The sequence below is a fragment of the Stegodyphus dumicola genome, chromosome 1 (assembly GCF_044657685.1).
Source record: "Stegodyphus dumicola isolate Sdum_Otavi_A_Nest chromosome 1, ASM4465768v1".
In the NCBI taxonomy this organism is placed as follows: domain Eukaryota; kingdom Metazoa; phylum Arthropoda; class Arachnida; order Araneae; family Eresidae; genus Stegodyphus; species Stegodyphus dumicola.
Genome location: NC_140768.1, coordinates 264128582 through 264150826, shown reverse-complemented (window position 1 = coordinate 264150826; position 22245 = coordinate 264128582). Strand labels below are relative to the sequence as shown.

Sequence of the window (22245 nt, the reverse complement as noted above, 5' to 3'; positions counted from 1 at the left end):
TATGAAAAAAATTTAATTTACATGAATTTACTCGCATGAAAACAGTTTTTCGTGACAGAGTTAAAAAATTTTGCCATATTTTTAGATACTAAATAAAAAATTTAAGAAACTGATTTTTAGGACTGCAGTAATAGTTTTATCTTTTACTACTGAGGTGCACATGTCTTTTCCCTTACATTTAACTTTAATCTTTTCTATTATTTATGATACTCGTGTAATGCAACTTCATTTAACATAAACTAATTATAATGTAGCAACTAATTATATTAAGGGAGATTTTTCTAGTATTCCCTTAAGAAAGTTAAATTTTTCAAGACCATGAATACAAATATTATAATATGAGCACAACGCTACAACTTCTATGATATATTTTTTAATGCAAAGAAGATATTACATCTAAAACTTTTATAATAAAAAAGGGGGTGGGAAAAGAAAAGCATTTACACCATTCGCAAAAATGAAATGGAAGAGAATTAATTCAAACGCATTTTTTATACCAAAACTTTAAATTGAATAAAAATAAAATAACACATTTGTCTATTAAAAATAAATCTAAAAGGTATAATTTAAAAGAGAGGGAAAAAAATAATAAAAATTTTATTAATATCAAGCTTACACTGAAATACTTACAGTTATTTATTACTTTTTACAAGGGAAATTAATACATTCTACATTCTCAATGCATTGCAATATGCAAAGATTGACTCTTAAAGCAGTTAAGCAATATAAATTTTAAAATAGTGTTTAATAAAAGTCTATTAAATAATAACAGCACAATGGTCTTCTTGAAGAACTCTTTGTTATTTTCAATTTACACTCACCCCAATCTTCCACAATTTTAACAATAATAATATAACCACTCATACTGGACAGGTAAATTACAATATAGGAGCATTTCTATTCATTAAACTGACCATTACTTGCTGCTTCCAATAGAACATAAACATACATTTGTATAAGTATGAGTGTGCATCCCTCCAAGCATTATGACGTACAACAAACATACTTAATATTAAAAAAATATTTAATCCATTAATGTGCCAGCAGTGATTTATAAACAACACACTTACTTGGCAGCACCAATTAAAAGATCCTTATCATGCTTCCCACAAATCCACCAATCAGGAAGATCCATCGATGGTTGGCATAATTTTAATCTTTCATCTAAGTCTGGATGACATAAAATTTCTTCCCGAATTTTATTGAGTAATTCAACCCTTTGTAAACATCTGCTGGCTCGTTCTTCAGATATAGGCTCTACATTCATTGAAAGTTGCTCTGTAAAAGGAAAAGAACTGCATAAATTTTTTACAAGGACAAAACAAAAATATACAATAAAATCTTAAATAAATAACACTTTTTATGTTGTTATAAACAACTTCAGATTTATGACCAGTTTATAAAACTTTTATTTGAGTCCTGCATATTTGCAAATTTCACATAAAAAAGCAAGCGTGTAAATACAAGGGTTGGAACTTTAATAGTGGCAACACAGCTGAAAACACGCTACGCAACAAAACCAAAGCATATCGCATATACCACACGTAAACTACATACCTACCTTACCTCTCAGCAAAAAGACTCGTCCTGCCTACGTCACACGCATGCGGAGTGACGCGAAGAATGGATCCTTGTATTAGCTCGCGGTCTAAAGTAAGTGTTGTCAGGATGTTTTCAAAACAAGAACAACGATGTTGGATAAAAATTGAATGTGCCAGAAGTCGTACAGCACGACAGTGTCATCAAGGGGCTTGCGGGGAATCTGCATTGCATTACAGAACCGTAGCAAGATGGGTGAAAGCATTCAATGAAGGACGCCAAAATGTGGCAGACATGCTGCGGTCAGGTCGTCCGAGTGTCAGCGATGCAGACGTGCAAGCTGTTGCCGCACTAATGGACAGTCATCGCGGCCAAACGATCCGTCAGCTGGCTGGACAAACAGGATTAGCGCATACGACTGTATACATTCTGAATGTACATTCTGAAGGAACGCCTGTCCATGAGAAAAATTGCTTCACGATGGGTTCCACATCAATTGACAGAAATGCAGAAATGGCTACGATACGATGCTGCCCTAATCCACCTGGAGCACGAAGGAGATGCTTTTTTACGCCATATCATTACGCCAATCAAACGAACGGCGTCATCACGGGTCACCACGACGTTCGAAATTTCGTCAGAACGCCAGCAATGTGAAAGTTATGGTGATTCTCATGTACGACTGTGATGGTGTCATCCTAACGCATACCGTTCGACCACAGCAAACAGCAAACCGTCACTGCGCAGTATTACTGCTCATTTTTGGAGCACAATCTCCGACCAGCTTTGAGAAAAAAACGGCGACACTTTCAGCAGAACGCTCCTCTCATTTTGCATGACAATACTCGGCCGCATGCAATGCAAGCTGTGACTGATTTGTTCAAGCGATGGGGCTGGGAAGTGCTTTACCATCCACCATACTCCCCAGATCTAAGCCCTTGTGACTATGACTTAATTCCTAAAATGAAGGAACAACTTCATGGCACTCGCTTCCAAACTGTTCCTGAGATTCTTGCGGCAGTAGACCAGTCCATTCAAACTATCAACAAAACAGGCGCTGCTACAGGTATTCTGTGACTTCCACATCGTTGGAAACGGGTTGTACACAATGCTGCCGACTATAGTGAAGGACTGTAAAACATGGTGACATGAATCACTTTTGTATTCCTTGTAAATAAATAGTTGCCACTATTAAAGTTCCAACCCTTGTACTATAGGATTAAATAAGTAAATGATTCAGAACACATGACCTAAGATGAAATAATGCTACATGAAGCATATGGAAATCCCACATCAAAATATCAATACAAAGACAATTATGACAACAATTAGAAGTTATGTGAGCCCCTACGGATTGTTAAGGAGCCTCAGCATGGGATCTGAGCATATACTAGTAACATAATAAGGTTCAATAGGAAAAGGTGGGAATATATGATAGATATTTAGACTACAATTTTGCAAGCTTATTGGTTTCAAAGACTGGATCGTATAACAGCTATGCTATAAATAAGCAAGAAATTGAAAACAGAAGCTTAGAACTAATGACTATCTCTCTCTTTATCATACACATACACAAAAGAGCAGGAATCCAATTTACTAAAACTGCACAACCTCAGAATTCACATTACCTGAAAAAATATTCACCTGGAATTCCTAGCTATAAACACTGTTATTTCTGATGGAAGTATCAGTTAAAGGCAGTGAAAAAAATTCAAAATGTGCAGCAGAAAATGAAGGAAATTATTAGCTTTACTTTAAAAAAAATAGACACATCATTTTCCACAAAAGAAAATAAATTGAAAATTTTAAATCAAGTAAAAGTCTGCTGCAGACAATTGTCAAGAAATGAGCAACAGAATAATTTAGAATTGTTCCCTTCCATGCAGTTCCCAGTACTGCCATTAAAAATGACCCAAACAACTGGAAGTGGAATTTAATGCCAATTTAAAATTGCAGTAAGGAATTGGAAGATAATGATTGCAAAAACACTGGAGACATAGTATTAAACTGAAAAGATAAGAGATCAATAAACGAGGGGGAAAAGTCTTGATGTCACTTTAAGATAGCGTAATATACTAGGTAATTTGAAAGCGCTTGAGGGCTTTCAAATTACCTATAAATAATAAATTTCAAATATTGAAGAACTGTGTAATGACTTATTGCAGAATTCTGTAAGAAAATGACAAGTACAAGGAAGGTTAAGTTATCCTTTATTTCAACTCAAAATAAATTAACAGATAGCCCCTTCTCAGGCTTACAATAAGCCACAACCTGGGCTTTAACTCAAGATAGAAAATAAGAACTAATCTAATACTAACTAAAATAAAACTAGCCAAAGCTGCATAGAATTAAATAACAGAGTTAGCCCTTATTTAAGATTACCCGCGAGTACTAGCAGGCACGTAACAATACGGCCTTAGACTGGCAGCATCAATGTAGCCAGAAGGCAGACATGCACTTCTAAGCTCTTCTAGTGAAGTGATTCAAACTTCAACACAAATACTTGTTTCTACCTCATTTACATAAAACATAATCTTAAAAACTCATTCCGGCAGGGAATCGTAGGGGGTAAAGAAGAAAGTAAAGGAAAGGAAAGACTTGTTAAAAAATAAAAATAACAATTAGAAAATTAAAATAAACTCCTAAAATACGAATGAATGATTCTGAAAAATGCTTGATTCTGTACATCACTAGGTATGATTATGTCCATTCATATTAAATACAATTTTTAACAATAACTCCTATGAAAAATGATAAAATAATCTTGACAGGTATGTGAATATATTTACATTAATTATGTGCTTAAAATGTAAAATAGTAGCCCTTTTTTAGTGTTAAAACTGAATTTTAGTATTACCAATATACAGGGAGTTTTTATGCATTTTTTTAACGATTTTGATTTTTTCCATGAATTTAAATATAAATTTTAAAACATAAGTGTGACCGTCATCAAATAGGAATAAGGTATAATTATCATTAAAAATTCATTATTCAGCATTAAAAATATTCCTTTCTTTAAAATGTTATTTAAAAATAAACAATAGATCGAAGACTATATTTTTGCACTGTCTGAAGAGAAATACTCTTATTCAATTATTTAAACAAAAAGATGTGAAAAGCATGGTTTTAATATTTCTACATGTAAAATACATGACATAATTTATATGAAAAGAAAGAAATGCCAAAGTTTACATCTGACGAGGAAAAAGGCAAAAAAGCAGCTCTTATTAAATCTTTTAGTCGCATCTCATGTTTTAAAGGAAAATTCAACCCCCCCCCCCAAAAAAAAGAGCTACTGCACAATCTTTTAAATATTTCTGTAAACTGTGAACAAAATTATTTACTCTCATTTAAAGCTAATAATAAAAAATAAATAAATAAATAAAAACACAACATTCATCGCCTGAAGGCGAAACATGTTTCTCAGCTTAAGACTATGCACAGATTGCTGTATGAAAATTATTTGGCAGGTGAAAAATGGAAATACATAGTAACAATTGATAAGGCTTGGATATATTTATTTGATTGTAATAGAAAAAGATCAATTTACTAACGAAAAAGAGGAGAAAAAGACTTAAAATGTTGGTTCAAAGAAAACAAAGAATGTTCTAAAGATTTTATAGTTATTACTGGATTCTCTCGTAACGGAAAACTTAAAATAAGGAAAGCAGAAAAAAATTTCAAAATTAAATCAGATTACTATAAGAAATATGTTTTAACACCTGTTTTTAAAGAAAAAATTCCACCTCTTTATCCAAACAATCTTCACTGCGATACGTTCTATCAAGATAAGGCTCCAAGCCATACTTCTATACACTATGGTGAGTTCGCTTTTTCCACTTTGTCTGTTCTAATAGAGCACCTAACTTGTAACTTTGTACATTACGTAAATAATTAAATATTTGTGTGGCCTAACTTAGCCAGTTTGATTTTGGAACCAGCGCCATTATCTCTCGTAATTCATCGCTCGTAGTTATTACCAAATATAAAATTGGTCAGCTTGCGGAGATTGTTTTGTTTTTGTTAATTAAGTTTGTATTAGTATAGAATGGCCACTATAGTTGCTTTTAATTGAAAGAAGGGTTCACTCAAAGCCTAGTTAACCAGAATAGAGACTGTCATAGTGGATAGTTCCAGCACATGCACTAAAATCAAAATAGATGCCAAGCTCAAGGTCTTGGAAATGATGTCTGTTGCATTGGATACACTTTGATCAGAATATTATATAGCTGTGCCTGAAAAGGATGATACTTTTGAAATTGAAGAGGAATTATTAGATCTAGAAGCAAGAATCGACGATCTAGAGGTAAGTTTCAATCAAATGTTAATTGATAATGTTGCTAGTATTAATAAAGTTCATATCATAAAGAGTAGTTGTAAAATAAAGTTACCTGAAATTCCACTTCCGCAATCTAGCTGAAAGTATGAAGAACGGAACATGTTTAAAATTGAATTTAATAATATTGTTACCTCAAATATTCAATTAACAGATGCAAGCTACATTATCTGCATGCTGCTCTTAAGGGAGAAGCAAAATTGTTGAAAACTCAGGAAGATACTTTTGAATCATTATTTAGAGCTTTAGAAAATCGCTTCGAAAACAAGAATTCTTGTTAATATTCACATTAAAGCTATATTAGAATTTGAAAACAATTATTCATAAATCATCCAAAGAATTAAGCCGTCTATTAAATGCTGTGAATAAAAACATTAGAGCTTTAAATAATTTGGGTTTCGAATGAAACAAATTCTCTGATACTTTAATGACTACTGTCATTTTAGAAAAAACAGACAAGGAAACTCGAAAGCAATTTGAATTATCTATAAACACTTCAGATAGTCCTAATTTTGAAAACTTGATGACGTTTTTTAAAAAACAACAATTATTCATAAATCATCCAAAGAATTAAGCCATCTAGTAAATGCTGTGAATAAAAACATTAGAACTTTAAATAATTTGGGTTTCGAATGAAACAAATTCTCTGATACTTTAATGACTACTGTCATTTTAGAAAAAACAGACAAGGAAACTCGAAAGCAATTTGAATTATCTATAAACACTTCAGATAGTCCTAATTTTGAAAACTTGATGACGTTTTTTAAAAAACGAAGTCAGGCTTTGAAAAATATCCCTCCCCCCAAAACAAACGAATGAAATAAAAACAAAAACAAAAAAAAAAAACTTCTTGTTCATGCAAATAATTCGGAAAGAAATTGCATTATATGTAATTCGCCACATTCTCTTTTTAAATGTAGTAAATTCTTTGATATGAATTTTGGTGAAAGATTTACACTAGTAAAGAGAAATAACTTGTGTTTGAACTGTTTGGGAAAAAAGCAGATTGTCTTGCAATGTAGACTGAATTATGTTTGCAATGCAGTCAAATACCGAAAACCAGCGAAATAATTTTGGAAATACCGAAAAAATTTTGGAACCAGCGTCATTATCTCTCATAATTCCTCGCTCGTAGTTATTACCAAACATAAAATTGTGGCATAGGCAGCAGGATTCAAAACTGTGCCGGGAACCCCAATGGATTTCGAATCCGGCCGACTACGCCACAATTTTATATTTGGTAATAACTACGAGCGAGGAATTATGAGAGATAATGGCACTGGTTCCAAAATAAAACTGACTAATATTTACACAAATATTTAATTATTTACATAATGTACAAAGTTTCAAGTTAGGTGCTTTATTAGCACAGACAAAGTGGAAAGAGCGAATGCACCATAGGTCCGCTGCATACATTCTACAACTACTAACTAACTAAATTTTTGTGTGGCCTAACTTAGTCAATTTTATGTTTGGTAACAACTACGAGCGATGAATTACAAGTAAAATAAAAATAAAAAATGTCCAGGTGTTAACGCATTAAAATCCATTGCATCTAGGTTGAAGAATGTACACAGTGGACCTAAGGTGCATTCGCTCGTTCCAATTTGTCTGTGCTAATACAGCACCTAGCTTGTAACTTTGTAAATTTGTGTCAATTTTATGTTTGGTAATAATTATGAGAGATAATGGCGCTGGTTCCAAAATAAAATTAAGTTAGGCCACACAAATATTTAATTATTTACATAATGTACAAAGTTACAAGTTAGGTGCTCTATTAGCACAGACAAAGTGGAAAGAGCGAATGCATCATAGGTCCGCTGCGTACATTTTACAGCTACTAACTAACTAAATTTGGCTCCTCTTGCAAGAGGGCGCTGATCTTGGAGGGTGCTATATTAAATCGAATAACATCTAAATCTACTGAATTTTAAAAAATGAGAAATGAAACTGGAATTGAAGCTATTCCCTTTAAATGCATCCAACCCAAGTGTCTCCTATGGATTACTGTGCATTTGGAGTTTTAAAGCAAACTCTTGATAAGAGACATCCTAAAACATTGGATAGAATCTGGAAGATTGTGAAAGAGGAGTGGAATAAAATCAGCATTGATGTTTTAAGAAAAGGACTTTTATCTTGGAAATCAATATGTATTGCACCATAACTCCTTTGGCAACTCTGCATCCCACTCCAAACCTCTCTCCCATATTTCCTGCATCAGTCTCTTAACTCGCACCACAAATGGAGAAATAAATCTGACTGGGTCAAACACCTTAACTGCTGTGCTTAACACCGATCTTTTACTATTTCTCAACGATTCTAAACTACTCAACAATGATGTAACGTCTACTCTCAAACCATCCTCTTCTAAGTTCCACACCAAGCCTAACACTTTCAACCAACTATCTCTCTTCTAAGTTCCACAGCATGTTATAGAATAATTATTTAAAGAAATGAAAATTTTAGGTTTATTCAAATATTACACATTTTTAGAGTGATATTTGTTCCTGTTAGTTCAACAAAAGGGCTATTAGGTTGAACATATTAAAATTCTAAGATTTGTTTATACATAAATCTTTGCAAAATTGTTACAAAAACACATGAACACTCTCTGTATATACACATCATTTCCACTGCAGCTGAAGAGAAAAGAAAATGGAAACAATTGAAAATGTTTTACCATTAAAAGAACACTTTATTCAAATTTGTTGCATATTTCATTGGTACACATAATTTGCCACTTTTAAAAAGTTATATTCTTTAAATCTTAAAAATCAAGCTTTGGATAATTGAGAAAATGCTTAATTCGAACAAAAATGTGAATAATTATTGCATGCACCAAGTAATCCAAATAGATCGATAGTTGGTCCGATAGACAATAGTATAGTTGATTTAATTTCTTGGAGCAACTTTTAGAAAACTCATTTTTATACAGTATTATATTCATTTTGATTTGAATTCCCCTTTTGCAAAGAAGCAAGTTTGGTTAAGAAATCAATATTTTAAAATGAACATAACACAAGAAATGTGATGTTTGTTTTATTGCTTCATGACAAATGTACTTGAAGACATTTTCTCAAAATACAATTTTTAAATTATTAAAAATTACACAATACATACCTTCTTCCTCAGTAAGTTCTCTCCCACAGACCCTTTTACACATAGCATAAAAGCATCTGTAATATTCAGCAAGTGTTTCATCAAATTTTCGTTCCAGTCGTGCAATGCCACGAAATCTAGCCCAATTATACTCTTTTTTCTCTTCATTGTATTCAACACCAAAAGATGAAATGGTGCGATAGAAATCAGCTTCTTCTCTACGAGACCATTTCCTAGACACCAATAAAAACAGTCACAATGATATATAATAAAAATCACATTTACAAAAACTAATACAAAATAATTTCATACCGCTGCTGCAATTCCCTTTTTTTCAATTCTCTTTCTCTTATTGCTGCTTCAAATTTCTCCCGTCTCTCAATTTTCTGCAAACATTAAAAAGGAAAACTGTTAAAAAAATAACCAGTCTTTCAAACTATGAGCTAAAGCAGAAATTCAAGCCTTGTACTTCAATAAAGATTCACACTTAACTCCGTATCATACTCCAGCAGCCCTTCAAAGCTGTAACAATTACTGTTAAGATGATTTTCATTTAAAGATCCTATGGTTAAATGCTATGGTGTGTTCAAGATAATAGCATAACAGAACAAATATTACGGTTTACTTGCTTTTGGCCTTTATGATTCCTTCATGCATTTTTGTAATATTTTCCAAAGAATGCAAGTAAAATTCTCCGTTAAAACTTTTCATCAGCTGATAATTCTCAAACATTTGTAAACTAATATGATGAGTTATGCTACAACATCATTGTCAGAAATTTGCTTACAATTCTCAAGGTTTTTATAAACTTAAATCAGAATTTGAAGTAAATTTTTAGCTTTTATGCAAGCAGTTTTAATACAAAACATACGCATAGTAGTATAAACTCTGATGTTGATAATCATAAAAAAAGCAATCACATTTATTCAATTACTTGATAGAAAAAAAAAAAAAAAAACCTATTGGCTAATTTGAGATTTCAAAATTTAGCTTTCATTATTTTGTAATATAACTTTAACTGACATGGAAATGAAATAATGAATGACACATAAAATAAAAAATCAAAATCACTTTGATGGTTCTCATACAAACTAATTAAACAGCATCAATTACTTTAAGTCAACTTCCTTTTAATTTGCTATATAAATAGCATTTTGAGTTATTAAATGCAAATTAACTTTAATTTAAGTGCTTAAAGTAACAGAAGTAAATCAAAAATTGTGAACAAAGACCTTAACAGATAAGCATGCCATGGACACATACTGCAGAAAACTACAACATTAATGCCTGATTTTTTCAGTTAGAAGATGACTACATGTCGAGAAACCTAAAATATTTATACATTTAACAGATTCTTTAGTGTAATAAATTCTGCATTCTTTTACTTAGCCTCAGCCTTTTTAACTGGTAACAGTACCAATCCTAGACCACTGGCCGCCCATGTGCAAATAAAACTGGCCGCCCTCTTTCACAGAAATACAATATGTCCGATAATCATTTTACTGACCTTAAATTTAAGTGCTTAGAGTAACAGAAGTAAATTAAAAATTGTGAACAAAGACCTTAACAGATAAGCATGCCATGGACACATACTGCAGAAAACTACAACATTAATGCCTGATTTTTTCAGTTAGAAGATGACTACATGTCGGGAAACCTAAAATATTTATACATTTAACCTTTTAACTGTCATGCCCGAGATAATCTTGGGCATAGCACTGATGTTCGAAAATGTCACGCCCGAGTATTACTCGGGGTAATTTGTTTTGAGTGTATCGTATTGTTATACCCGAATATAAATTGGGAGACATTTATTTCGGCTTCATCTCTCTGTCAAACCCGACTGTATCACAGAAAAAGTTAATGTGCGCTAAATTCAATAGATGACAGCACTTTACTGAAGATTTTAAAGGTTAGAGGTTATAAGTTCTTTGGTTCAAAGTGCACGGGATCTTTTTGTTGTAAAATGGCGTCCAGTTCTTTGAAAAGTTATATAGATGATTTATATTCTTCAATCGAAGATGAAGGATGTGTGTTTGATGAGCAGTATTCATGATACTTCCATGGTCAGCCTCTAAAATAAAAGAATGGAGGTATACTCAAGCCTAAGATTGTTTCTGACTACAGTCTAACTACGGTTGGTATAGATGGCTGTGATGAGGAAATATCCTTTCATCCAACAATCCGAAAACGTCAGAAAAAATATTATAAAAAGATATTTTTACATTTACTAGACAAGGTACTATGGAACTCATATTTGCTCTATAAAAATGTAGTTGGGAAACGTATTACATTTTTAGAATTTCGAATCCAAATTGTAGAAGAGCTTTTACATAAATATGATGATGCAGCTTCTGGAGAAAAGAATGTTGGCAGACCACCTGCAATAGGTAACCCTACCCGTCTTACATAACGACATTTTATATCCCATATTCCTCCTACTCCTGCGAAACGTGAGCCTACAAGACAGTGCAAAGTGTGTTGTTCGAAAAAGGATAAAAATGGAAAAAAGATAAGGAAGGAAACACGACTGGTGTAGTGATTGTGGAGTTGGTTTATGCTTGGAAAAGTTTTTCCAGTTGTACCACACAAGACTGAATTACTGAACTACTAATAGGTATTCACTTTTATTTATTTATTTTTTAGAAAATAATTAATTTTTTTCATTTTTAGAAAATAATGCTCCACTAGAAGCGAACTTTACAACTGCCATGTTGAGTGGCAGCCGCCTCAAGCAAATATGCAGTGGCTACCAAACTTTAAAAATTTTACCCATGTACTTCAAAATATCAATTTTTAACTACTTAAGTATATTTTATTTTGTACTAAACATTTGATTTTTGCAATAAAAAAATGTGACAATTTGTGTACCCAAATCATCAAAATAATTTGACAGTTAAAGGGTTAACAGATTTAGTGTAATAAATTCTGCATTCTTTTATTTAGCCTCAGCCTTTTTAACTGGTAACAGTACCAATCCTAGACCATTGGCCGCCCATGTGCAAAATAAAACTGGCCGCCCTCTTTCACAGAAACACAATATGTCTGATAATCATTTTACTGCCCTTAAATTGCACTATCCACATGCTGTGCACCCTCTTAACCCCCCTACAGGATCAGCTTTGATTGTAATATATATTTGAAAGAAAATTAACCAATAAAAATTCAAATTGTAGAAAAATAACCAATACGTATGAGCAAGATAAAAAACAAGAGCAATTTATAACTACGTAAAATTTCAGTATGTATCCCTACACACATATATAGGATTAAGAAACTTTCAATAAAAGAAACAAAATTGTCAAAATTTGCAATCCAGAAAACTGCAGTTTTAGAGCTCTATTTTTCAATTATCAAATGAGGAATATTAAAAAGTATAACATTTACCACTTTTATTTCTAAATGAATGTTACATAAATGCTCATTATGTTTATTAAATCAAGCAATAGCATAATCATTAAATAATGTGCACAAAAGCAAATTTTTTACTCACAGATAAAACTCGTGACAAAAATTATTAAAAACAACATAATATACAGGAATATGCCAAAAATTTTAAATGATATAAAAAAACTAAAAAATAATATAAAATACAACAGAATGACCAACATCCACACTATTCAGACTTTTTGGATCCAAGTTCTTATTCAGACCAGCACAATGTAATTTTAAGGGCCATTTGGAATATTTGGGGGGGGGGGGGTAAAAATACTTAATATTTTAATTGGCAAAGAAAATATATGAAACCCTGTTCCCCAAGAGAAGATTTTCTTTGTATGCAATTCTGCAAAATGTTTTTGGGCATAGAAAGCTTAACAGGATCTTCTGCTTCTTCTTCCTTTTTTTTTTTTTTTTTTTAAGCCCCAAGTATGTCACGGCTGTTCCTACATATTCAAACATGTCGGTTTTCAATAGGCCTTTATGTGTAACATAATACTAGACACATTTTCCCTGATTTTTTGTTCTTCCAAAACAGATGATATACCATCAGCACTTAAAATTTAACATACTCGATCATCAACTGAACTTTCAATCATCCATTCATTTTATTTTCATCATAATTTACATTTCTTCTAATGTCTCATAATTTAGATTTCTTCTAATGTCTTTCATATCAACTACTTTGTATGGCTCACTTTTATTATTTTCATTTCACCCTGTTTAATTAGTTGCTTTTCTTCCCTTAGTGTGTGAAAGCCATGTTTTGTGCAATAAAATGCAGCTTTCTCTGAAAAGAATACAATTTTCTAAATAGTTTAAATTCCTAGTTTGATCTTAAAACTGCAGTTTTCAGATAACAGAAATAATTTTATTGTACCAATATGATAACTTTAATGTACTAATAAAGTGTAAATTGAAACATAAAATTATAATTTTTTTCTACTTTGTTAAAATGGAAATGCAATTACTGCTAGTTAAAATACAAAATTACTCAAAATAACAAAACAAGATAGCAATAATTTCAATACATAAAAAACTAAATGGTATGTTTATAAACATTTTAACTTAAATATACTGCAGCTAAAAATTTATTTTAAAAATACCCGAGCCTTTTGCGCATTTCTAATTTCTAACTTCTTGTTGTTCCGCTGAAAGGCTGTAACTAGCCTTCGCACTCTGGTATTCACATCAGTTACTGAAGGAAACTGAATCACTCCCATTTCATATCCTACACATTTAAAAAAAAAAAAAAAAAAAAAAAAAAATTAAAATATTAATTACAAAGCAAACCTGGAATATCATTTCATTTACAAGAATCATCTATCTAAAAACTATTTGAAAATAAACAAAACTGCAGCATTAGAATATGTATTCTTTAATAGACAAATTTTATTTTAACGAGGGAAAAATACACTCTTATGAACGCATTAAATATTTAAAAATATACGAGAGACGAGAAAAACATTCAGGGATAGAATGATCACCCTATTCTATTACATTACAAAAATTAATATTTTAAACTATATAAGCAAGATTAGCTACTTAATATCATTTATATAACACATCACGTACCATGAGTTAAATAACTATTTGAATTGTTTGGAACAGTTTTTGGTGGATCATTTTCACTGCTAGGAGACAAAGGCTCCATATCTTCATCTTTGTCTTTTTGAGCAGTCTGATCTTCCATATCATCTTCATTACTTATCCTAAAACAAAATAATAATAATAAATTGTATTTATTGAAAAGTATCATGCTAAAAATAAACCTAGAAACAATGAAACATCAGTTGACAGCACTTAAAACTGTTAATTAAGAATTAAGTACAAATAAGAGTTTCATTATAGAGAGTACAGGATACAGACACTCAAAATTATTTTGATAAAATCAGGAAGTTAACTACAAGCTGTTTCAATACACAAAAGTGTGAAAAATGTTTTACTTCTGTAACAAGATAAACTTCATAAAAAGTATAAAATATGATACTTCAAAGTCACTATCTTAGCAATTTAAAATTATTCCATCACTCTTTCATTTGATTTTGTATTTCTTTTTAGCATTTAGAACGGTGCTGTCAAACTAGCAGCCCCTGAAGCAATTTTTCAAGCCCCATGTATACATTTCAGTTATGTATTTGTTAATATAGTCCTTATACACTATCCAACATAGAAAATGCAATGCCGAGAAGGAGTGGCCCCCAAAAAAGTTATGCAAATTTCAGGGCAGACGCATGCCACTGAGTTATGCGAATGATGTAAAATGTGCAGCTCTCCAGCACACGTTGAAGAAGATAAGGGAAGAAAGCTACAGAGTGTTAAATTTTTGTGCTGTTATTTCTGCTTCATCATAGAAAATTTGTTCTTGTCTCAGAGGATACGTGTAATAGCAGAGAATGCCAAGCCTTCATTAATAAGGCAGTTCCAACAGACAGACGATTTTATGAAGGGCATGGTGATCAGACTGAGAAGAGCAGGTCCATATGGCACACCTCAGCTCACAATGGAGAGCCATTCCTCAGGACACCATCTGTAATCTCATTAACTCTGTATCTAGACGTGTTGCTTTGTGTATCACCATCCAAGGTGATCTTACAACCTACTGAGTTGATGCAGTTTTCGCTCTGTATTGCACATATCATTTAGAAATAGAGATCGCTTATTGTCTCTCTCTTCTCACAGAATTTTTCTTCTGTTACAACCAGTAAATTTTGTCAATCAGCAATTAGTCGTGATTCAGTTGTCTGGTATTTCTGTTTTTTCCTGATGAGCTAGCACTTCTGATACATACTATATGCAGTTCACTATATACAGATGGAGACAAAGTAACATTTCTGGCACTGCTGAAACTTTTGAGACAGGATACTGTTCAAAGCCATTATCGTAGTTTTTATTATTATTATTATTATTATTATTATTATTTATTGACTTCATCTATATCACTGAATCGCTTTCCTTTCAGACTTCTCTTCAACCATGGGGGGGGGGAAGACGGAGCCAGATAGGGTGAGAAGGGTGGATGAGGGCCACACACCATGTTTTTGTTTGCGAAAAACTATCGGGCCATCAACGCTGTGTGGACTGGAGCTTTGTCATGGTAAAGCAACCAGTTCCCATTTCTCCATATTTCGGGCCATTTTCTTTGCACACTCTCTCATAATCTTCGTAACACATCCAGGTAAAAATGTTGGTTCACTGTTTGTCCTGGCAAACAAACCTGGACAATGCCATCACATCACATAAAAAATAAAGTTTAAAAAAAAAAAAACATTATTTTCACATTGAATCGCACTTGATGTGCTTCCTTTTCTTGTGAATTTGAACTTTTCCACAGGTTTGATACTTGCTTTGATTCTAGATTGTATCCGTAGCATCAAGACTGATCCCTAGTCACAATTCTTTTAAGCATTCCCTGAAGCAATTTTTCAAGCCCCATGTATACATTTCAGTTATGTATTTGTTAATCGTTCTGAACTTCACTCTTCAAGTCACGGCAAACATTCACGTGGCTTTCTCTTTGGTCGTCACTGAGCAAGCTAGGGCCAAATTTGGAGACACTCTCTCATGTGCAAACCTTCTGTTAAAATTCACTGAACCATTCTCCATGGCATGTTTGTTAAATCAGAAAGTTGGCCAGTGATCTTTTGTTAATCTTCATCAATTGATTTTTGCAAATGTTTTTGTCATTTCCTGATGAAGGACACTCAGGGTGTGGCATGTCTTTAGTTGATATGTTGCCAGATTTAAAATGGGAAAACCACTCATAAACCTGTGATAATCCCAAAGCATCATCATTAAAGCATCCCAACAGTCTCTGCTGCAGTTTTTCCAAACAGAAAAAAAAAAAAAATTTACATACACACTTTGTTCCTTGTAGTCGGCTATCTCGCTAATCACCAAAGGATTGAAACAGGGACATGAACAACAGAGCACCACAAACAGGCCAATGAATTCAGACTGATGCCAGCTCACTAACAATCGCGGGACACTGTCAACTAACACCACTTAACAGCACAACTCATAACTGCAACATGTGCGCGCGCAACAGGTCAAGTTCAGCTATTTTTGGGTCCCCCTCACACACACACACACACACACAATTATATATGTATGTATGTATATATATATATATATATATATATATATATATATATTTCAAAGCAAATTTTAATATATACAAGAAAGAGAATAAGTTGTTCTTATTTATTCTCAAGCTCTGTCAACCTTGGAAAGCTCTCACTGTACGTCGAAAATGGCCACCAAAGAAAAAGGAAAGGAGAGAAAAACCAGACAGTTCTGTTTTCAACAAATGTCACGTAGAGCAATTTTTTAAATTTTTTTTTATTGTTTTTTGGTTGTTGTTGTTGTTATGCTGAAATTATACATGATTTGAAACTGGGAACAAGAGTTTAGATTCTAAAAAAAGGGGGGGATGTTGGCTGCAATTCCTTTTCAATCGTCTTTATTGTGTAGGTATATTTTGTAACTGTGTTTTCCAAGCTCAACATGTAAGATTTATTTGGAATAAAAATGTCTCCTTGGAATATAAATTTTAAGCATAAATCGATGAAACTTTGACTAGGCAAAGCTTGGCTCACATTTAGAACCTCTGGAAGGAAAAATGAACCTTTTTTCTTAATTTAAAGTTTTGATGGAAAGACAAGCAAGAAATTTGCTGTTAGTTTCTTTCAGTTTTCAAAACTGAAAACTTGAAAAGCTTTCATGAGTTATTTTTAGTTTAAGCAAGTCATTCACTAGTTCATTCGGAATATTCAAATTATTTAAAATATAAGTCAGTCTGAATATTTAATGATTAGTTGCTGATACATTTAATTACAAAGTTTAATTAATCGATATCTCCTGTTAGTGTCAATCTTTAGATTTCAGATTAAAAAACTGAATTTTTTTCAATGCATAATTTTTATTGCTGTTCATGTGTGCTTTGATAAGTATTCAATGAGTGAAATTTAAAATTTTGTTAAAAAATTAAATATTGCTAAAAAAATCAAATCTGTCAGCTGTTTTCCGATCATGCATTCATATGCTACTTGAATTTAAGAATATTACAAATAATTTTGTAAATATACAAATGAATGTTATTTCAATTAGCATTAAACAATTAAACAAGTAATCAATTAAATTTTACTTTCCTTTTAATTTCTTCCACTCATCATTTTAATATTTGAAACTTACCACAACAATGTTGTTTTTCAGAGAAATTTTTAACTGCTACATAAGATTTTTCTTGCATGATCCAATTGTGAAAAATAAAAATTAATTTTTAATAATAATAATGGCTTTATAAGGTTTGATAAAACTAGTGTATTTGCAACCATTTTCCCTGAATATGTATGCATCTAATAATGATATCTTTTCAGCCAAGAAAAGCACATTCTGCCATATGAGAATGAAGCTGTGACCTGCATCAGAGAATTGTATTTTGATGAAAAGTTTTAAAAGCAATTTTTGTTCCAGTAACTGTTGTTAATTCTGCCCTATGACAATACCTTATGAGAATACTGTGATAATTATTTACTTAAAAGATGCAATATACCCCATTATAACTTTCATGGATGCAGAAATATTACAATATTGAAATAAGTATTCTAAATTCCTTGTCTCCAGCTCCTGTCTGTTTTCAGACTGAACCATTCATAAGGTTTGGTTACCTGATTAATGCAAAGCATGCTAGGGCTATCTATCTGTCTAATGGACAGGATGACTTTGCTGAGAACTTTCTAAAGAAAACTGGCTCATGCCCATATTACACATGGGGAAAATTCAAACAACCAATGATCAGTGACAATATTATTTAGATGGAAGCAACATATAAGCATAATCAGAAAGCAATTTATTTTAAATAACTTGGCAATAAATACCAGGTGAAACTGATTTCATGACTATATAAAAGTGGTTATGCTACTCAAAGTTCATTTAGAATATGTACATCATTTAAATATAATGATATAATTTAGGAAACGTCCCTCAATTCAAATGAGAATTATAGTAGAATTCTCTGCTTCCAAATTCTTTACTAAATTCCTACCAATTTATGACTAAAATTTAGAAAATTTTCGTTGACAGATGTTTTCTAGGCAACGAAATCCCCACTATTTTCTCCCCCAAATTCAGAAAAAAAAAGGTCTTAAAAACCTCAATAAATAAAATCTCATAATATAACAATCACATAAAGAAATCAACACAAATAAAATCACAGTGGAAAAATACTTTTCATTGTTATAATACGAATCACCCTGTGCACGAAATGAGTACAAAGAATACCTGGTTTCAGCATAAAATTTCAAGTTATTTTTAACAGAGCTTCTACTTTTTTTTTGTAGTTTAAAAAAAAGCAAAGAGAGATGATATGAAAGCGCAAGATAATAATTACATAAACCATTAGTAGAAACATCCCCAAAAAGATTCAATATGAAATTTAATAGACTGAGTCTTTGTGTAAACTAATACTTACACATTAAGTTCTGCTAATAAGGCTGCGCCATCAGGAGGACCACAACGTGACAAGAAACACAAAGTTGGATCTTGCCTCATGATATTGTATCTTTCAAAACCTGTAGACCGTGAAGAAAATTGGAAAACATTAACACAATGAGATCGTATTATTTCTAGCAAATTATATTACATTTAAAATTACAATCAAATATGAAACATGTTACAAGACAATTACAATAATATGTGCACAAGTACTTTCAAAGCATTCATTCTGCTTTTTACCCTGAAACCAAGTGACGAATATATGATTATTTAGACTTTCTATCAGAATTTTAAATGTATCTAAAATAAAAAATATGCTGTGTACATGATGAAAGAGCATACATTAAAAAAAAGGGGGGAAGAGATTTCAGAAGACTAAATAAAAATATTATACTTGAGTTTCCTAATGGATTCAATAACACACACCTTTTATGGCAATCTCTAGCTTAGGAAAGCATTCGAGAAATACAATTAAATCTAGACATAAAAAATCTTCCAGAACAATGATACAATTTATTAAATTATTATTAATTAATTTGGGAAATTTAAACAACATACAAGTTCATAACGATACAAAAATTACATACTCACATGAGCTCTCAAGTAAAAAGCATAAATGAAAGGTATTTTATACACAAAGTATAATGACAGAAATTAATAATTTATTTATTTTGCAAGATACATTATTGTTTAAAAACTTGGAAATATTTAACTGCTAATTTTTATTAGACAGTTTTAAAAATTAATCAGTTTGTATTATATTAAACTACAGAATTGGATCTTAAGTAATCAACATAAAATATGCAAACTAATCACATCATATTTAAGACAAATTTTATTAGGAAAATGCTGAAATTTTAAAACATACCATGCTTGTATATACCCAACAACAGACTCTTATCTAGTTCTTGATCCCACCATGGAGTTGGTGGCTCCCCATCAGCAGGAGGGACAAATAGAGGAATCTCACTATGGAAAATAGAAAAAGGTGTTTTCAACCATGATTCTAAAATTAATGAATCCGTATGAATAAAAATTTCTTTTCATGCTTCAGCTGACATAAAAAAAAATTTAAAAAAAAAAAGAAAGAAAGAAAGAAAGAAAAGGGGGTGTAGTTTATAACTCTTGAGAACTAATAGCTTTACCCTATTGATTGAACTAACAGAAATATTTTCTGCAAAATCTTGATATGCAGTTTAATACTAGTTAATAATGCTTAGAATACTTGGATGAAATTCTGCGCATCAAAAACTGTTTATATATTTGTTACTTTTTAAATATGCTACATATTATGCATCAACCTAAAATAAGTCTGAATAAATTTTAAAACAGTGATAATTACAAAAAGGAGGGGGAGAGGGACAGAGATTAATTCCTTGACTGTTCTTTCAAAAATTTTATAACATTATTTCCTACTTAAAATATCAACTTTTTCTTACTGCTGTACTGAATAATATCACAACTTCATTTCTCACATTCATCAAAGCAAAAACGTTTTAGATTTACTAAAATTTCTACTGTGTCTTATTCTCTCCAAAATTATCAAATGAAAATTCTTCTCAAGATATCCTCCTAAATTTACAGTTTCTAAAATTCAATAATTTAAAATTAAATGACTTATAGCAGTAAATAACAAGCATATATAATTTGAACATATATGTGTGATAAAATGCTAACAAAACATTTTGAAAACATTTTTTTATAACTATATGATAAACTGAATATTTAAAAAGATATATGTTAACCTAATTAGATTTTCCATTAAATTTCTTTTTCAATATTAACACATTGCAAACTCATCACCCTCCCTAACGAGACAGAGATGTCGGGAGTTGCTACGTGGAAATACAAGTTAAAAAGAATGGGCAATTCGTAAATTTATTCTCTAAACCATTTGAAAATCATTTAAATTTTAAATAAAAAATCTTCTATGACCCTATCACTGAATAGCACTGTTTCGACATTAATAAAAAATTTTGTTATACTTAAAAGATGTTAAGATAAAAGACACACAATTAATTAATAATCTATATAAAAAAATGCACATAAAAATGCATATAGAAAAGTGTCAAACTCAACCTTAAAAATTCAGACTAAATTATATATAAGTCTCATTTTTGCTCCAACAGAATCAATTTTCATATATTTTTAAGAATCGTTTCTGATATTTTCTTGCTATTTTTGCCCCCCTATCATCAGTAAAATCTGTCAGTTTAGCAAAGTTATTACATTTAATTACAATATTCAGTTTTGAAATAATTTCTAAAACAACAATGCAAGGGGAAAAAATTGTTTAAAAAAAATCATTCTTTCATCAAACACTTAAAAACTCTTATCAGTTCCTGACTACTGCAGATATACCCAACAGTAAACTAAAATTATTATGTTCTTTGATAAATACAATATCTTTCAATAATATCTTCCCCCCCCCAACATCAAAAATATAATGAAGCACTGTACAAAAAATTCAATTATTGCATGAATTAAGATATATTTATGCAAAAGAAAATGAAAATTAATAAAAAAGAATGCATAAATTTGATACTGTGTGTGTGAACAGGATGCATAAAATACATATTTTAAAGCAAAAAAATTTCATTCCTTTACTAAATACTATAAATTCTATGGCAAGAAAAGCAAACCATTTAAAAATGGAGCAAAATTTCATTTTACAGACAAAATTCTTTTATTAAAAAATGTAAGACAAAAAGTAAGTCAACAAACACGTTTGTAAGTTAATAATCCAAAATCTTATAATTACATAAAAAAAATAGAAATTCCTTTTCATTTGCTCTAATCACATATATTTGTAGCAATTATTGTCTCTAAATCAGCGGTTCTCAACCTTTTGACTTACGTGTACCAACTAAAACAAAAACTGTAAAAACTTCAATATCGCTATGATATTTTACAATCATTATTCTTCAATTTCTCAATAGAAATATTAAAAAATATATTGTAACCAATCCTTTAACATAAACTGTTGGAATAACTGTGACGACAAGTCTGCCCTCTGGTGAGTAGCCAGAGAAGTACTTCAGTAAAAGGCAAGGCTCCCACTTGATAGGTTGTCCCAGACTTTTGCTCTGTAATTTTTTCTTAAAGTTAAATGTAATGTCCGTGTGTAACTTAAACCTGTTAATAAATACTTGTTACACTATACAGGATTCTTCTATGACCCTATCTAAAACGACCCCTTTACAATATACATTTTGCATTTAAATAACCTATTAGCTATTTGTATTAAATATGTACACATAAAAAAATATTAGATTAAAAATCGGTTACCATTTCAGTTATCAAAATTTAAGTTACAATACTTTAATTATAAAATTTAA

At 31.2% G+C, this 22245-nt stretch overlaps 1 protein-coding gene across 7 annotated transcripts in view; it reads right to left on the bottom strand.

The window, feature by feature from the left end:
- Nucleotides 1-22245, bottom strand: part of LOC118190273 (uncharacterized) — a 182344-nt gene that overhangs the window by 44337 nt on the left and 115762 nt on the right. For 6 of the 7 annotated variants that reach the window (XM_085827602.1, XM_085827631.1, XM_085827618.1 and 3 more), the window contains 7 exons: nt 19776-19876; nt 18885-18984; nt 13988-14124; nt 13519-13643; nt 9287-9360; nt 8996-9207; nt 1071-1278 (listed from right to left, as the gene is read on the bottom strand). In XM_085827602.1, the coding sequence (XP_085683728.1) occupies nt 1071-1278; nt 8996-9207; nt 9287-9360; nt 13519-13643; nt 13988-14124; nt 18885-18984; nt 19776-19876 (957 nt within the window). The remainder of the gene's footprint in view (nt 1-1070; nt 1279-8995; nt 9208-9286; nt 9361-13518; nt 13644-13987; nt 14125-18884; nt 18985-19775; nt 19877-22245) is intronic. The other variant, XM_085827614.1, reaches the window with a different exon arrangement.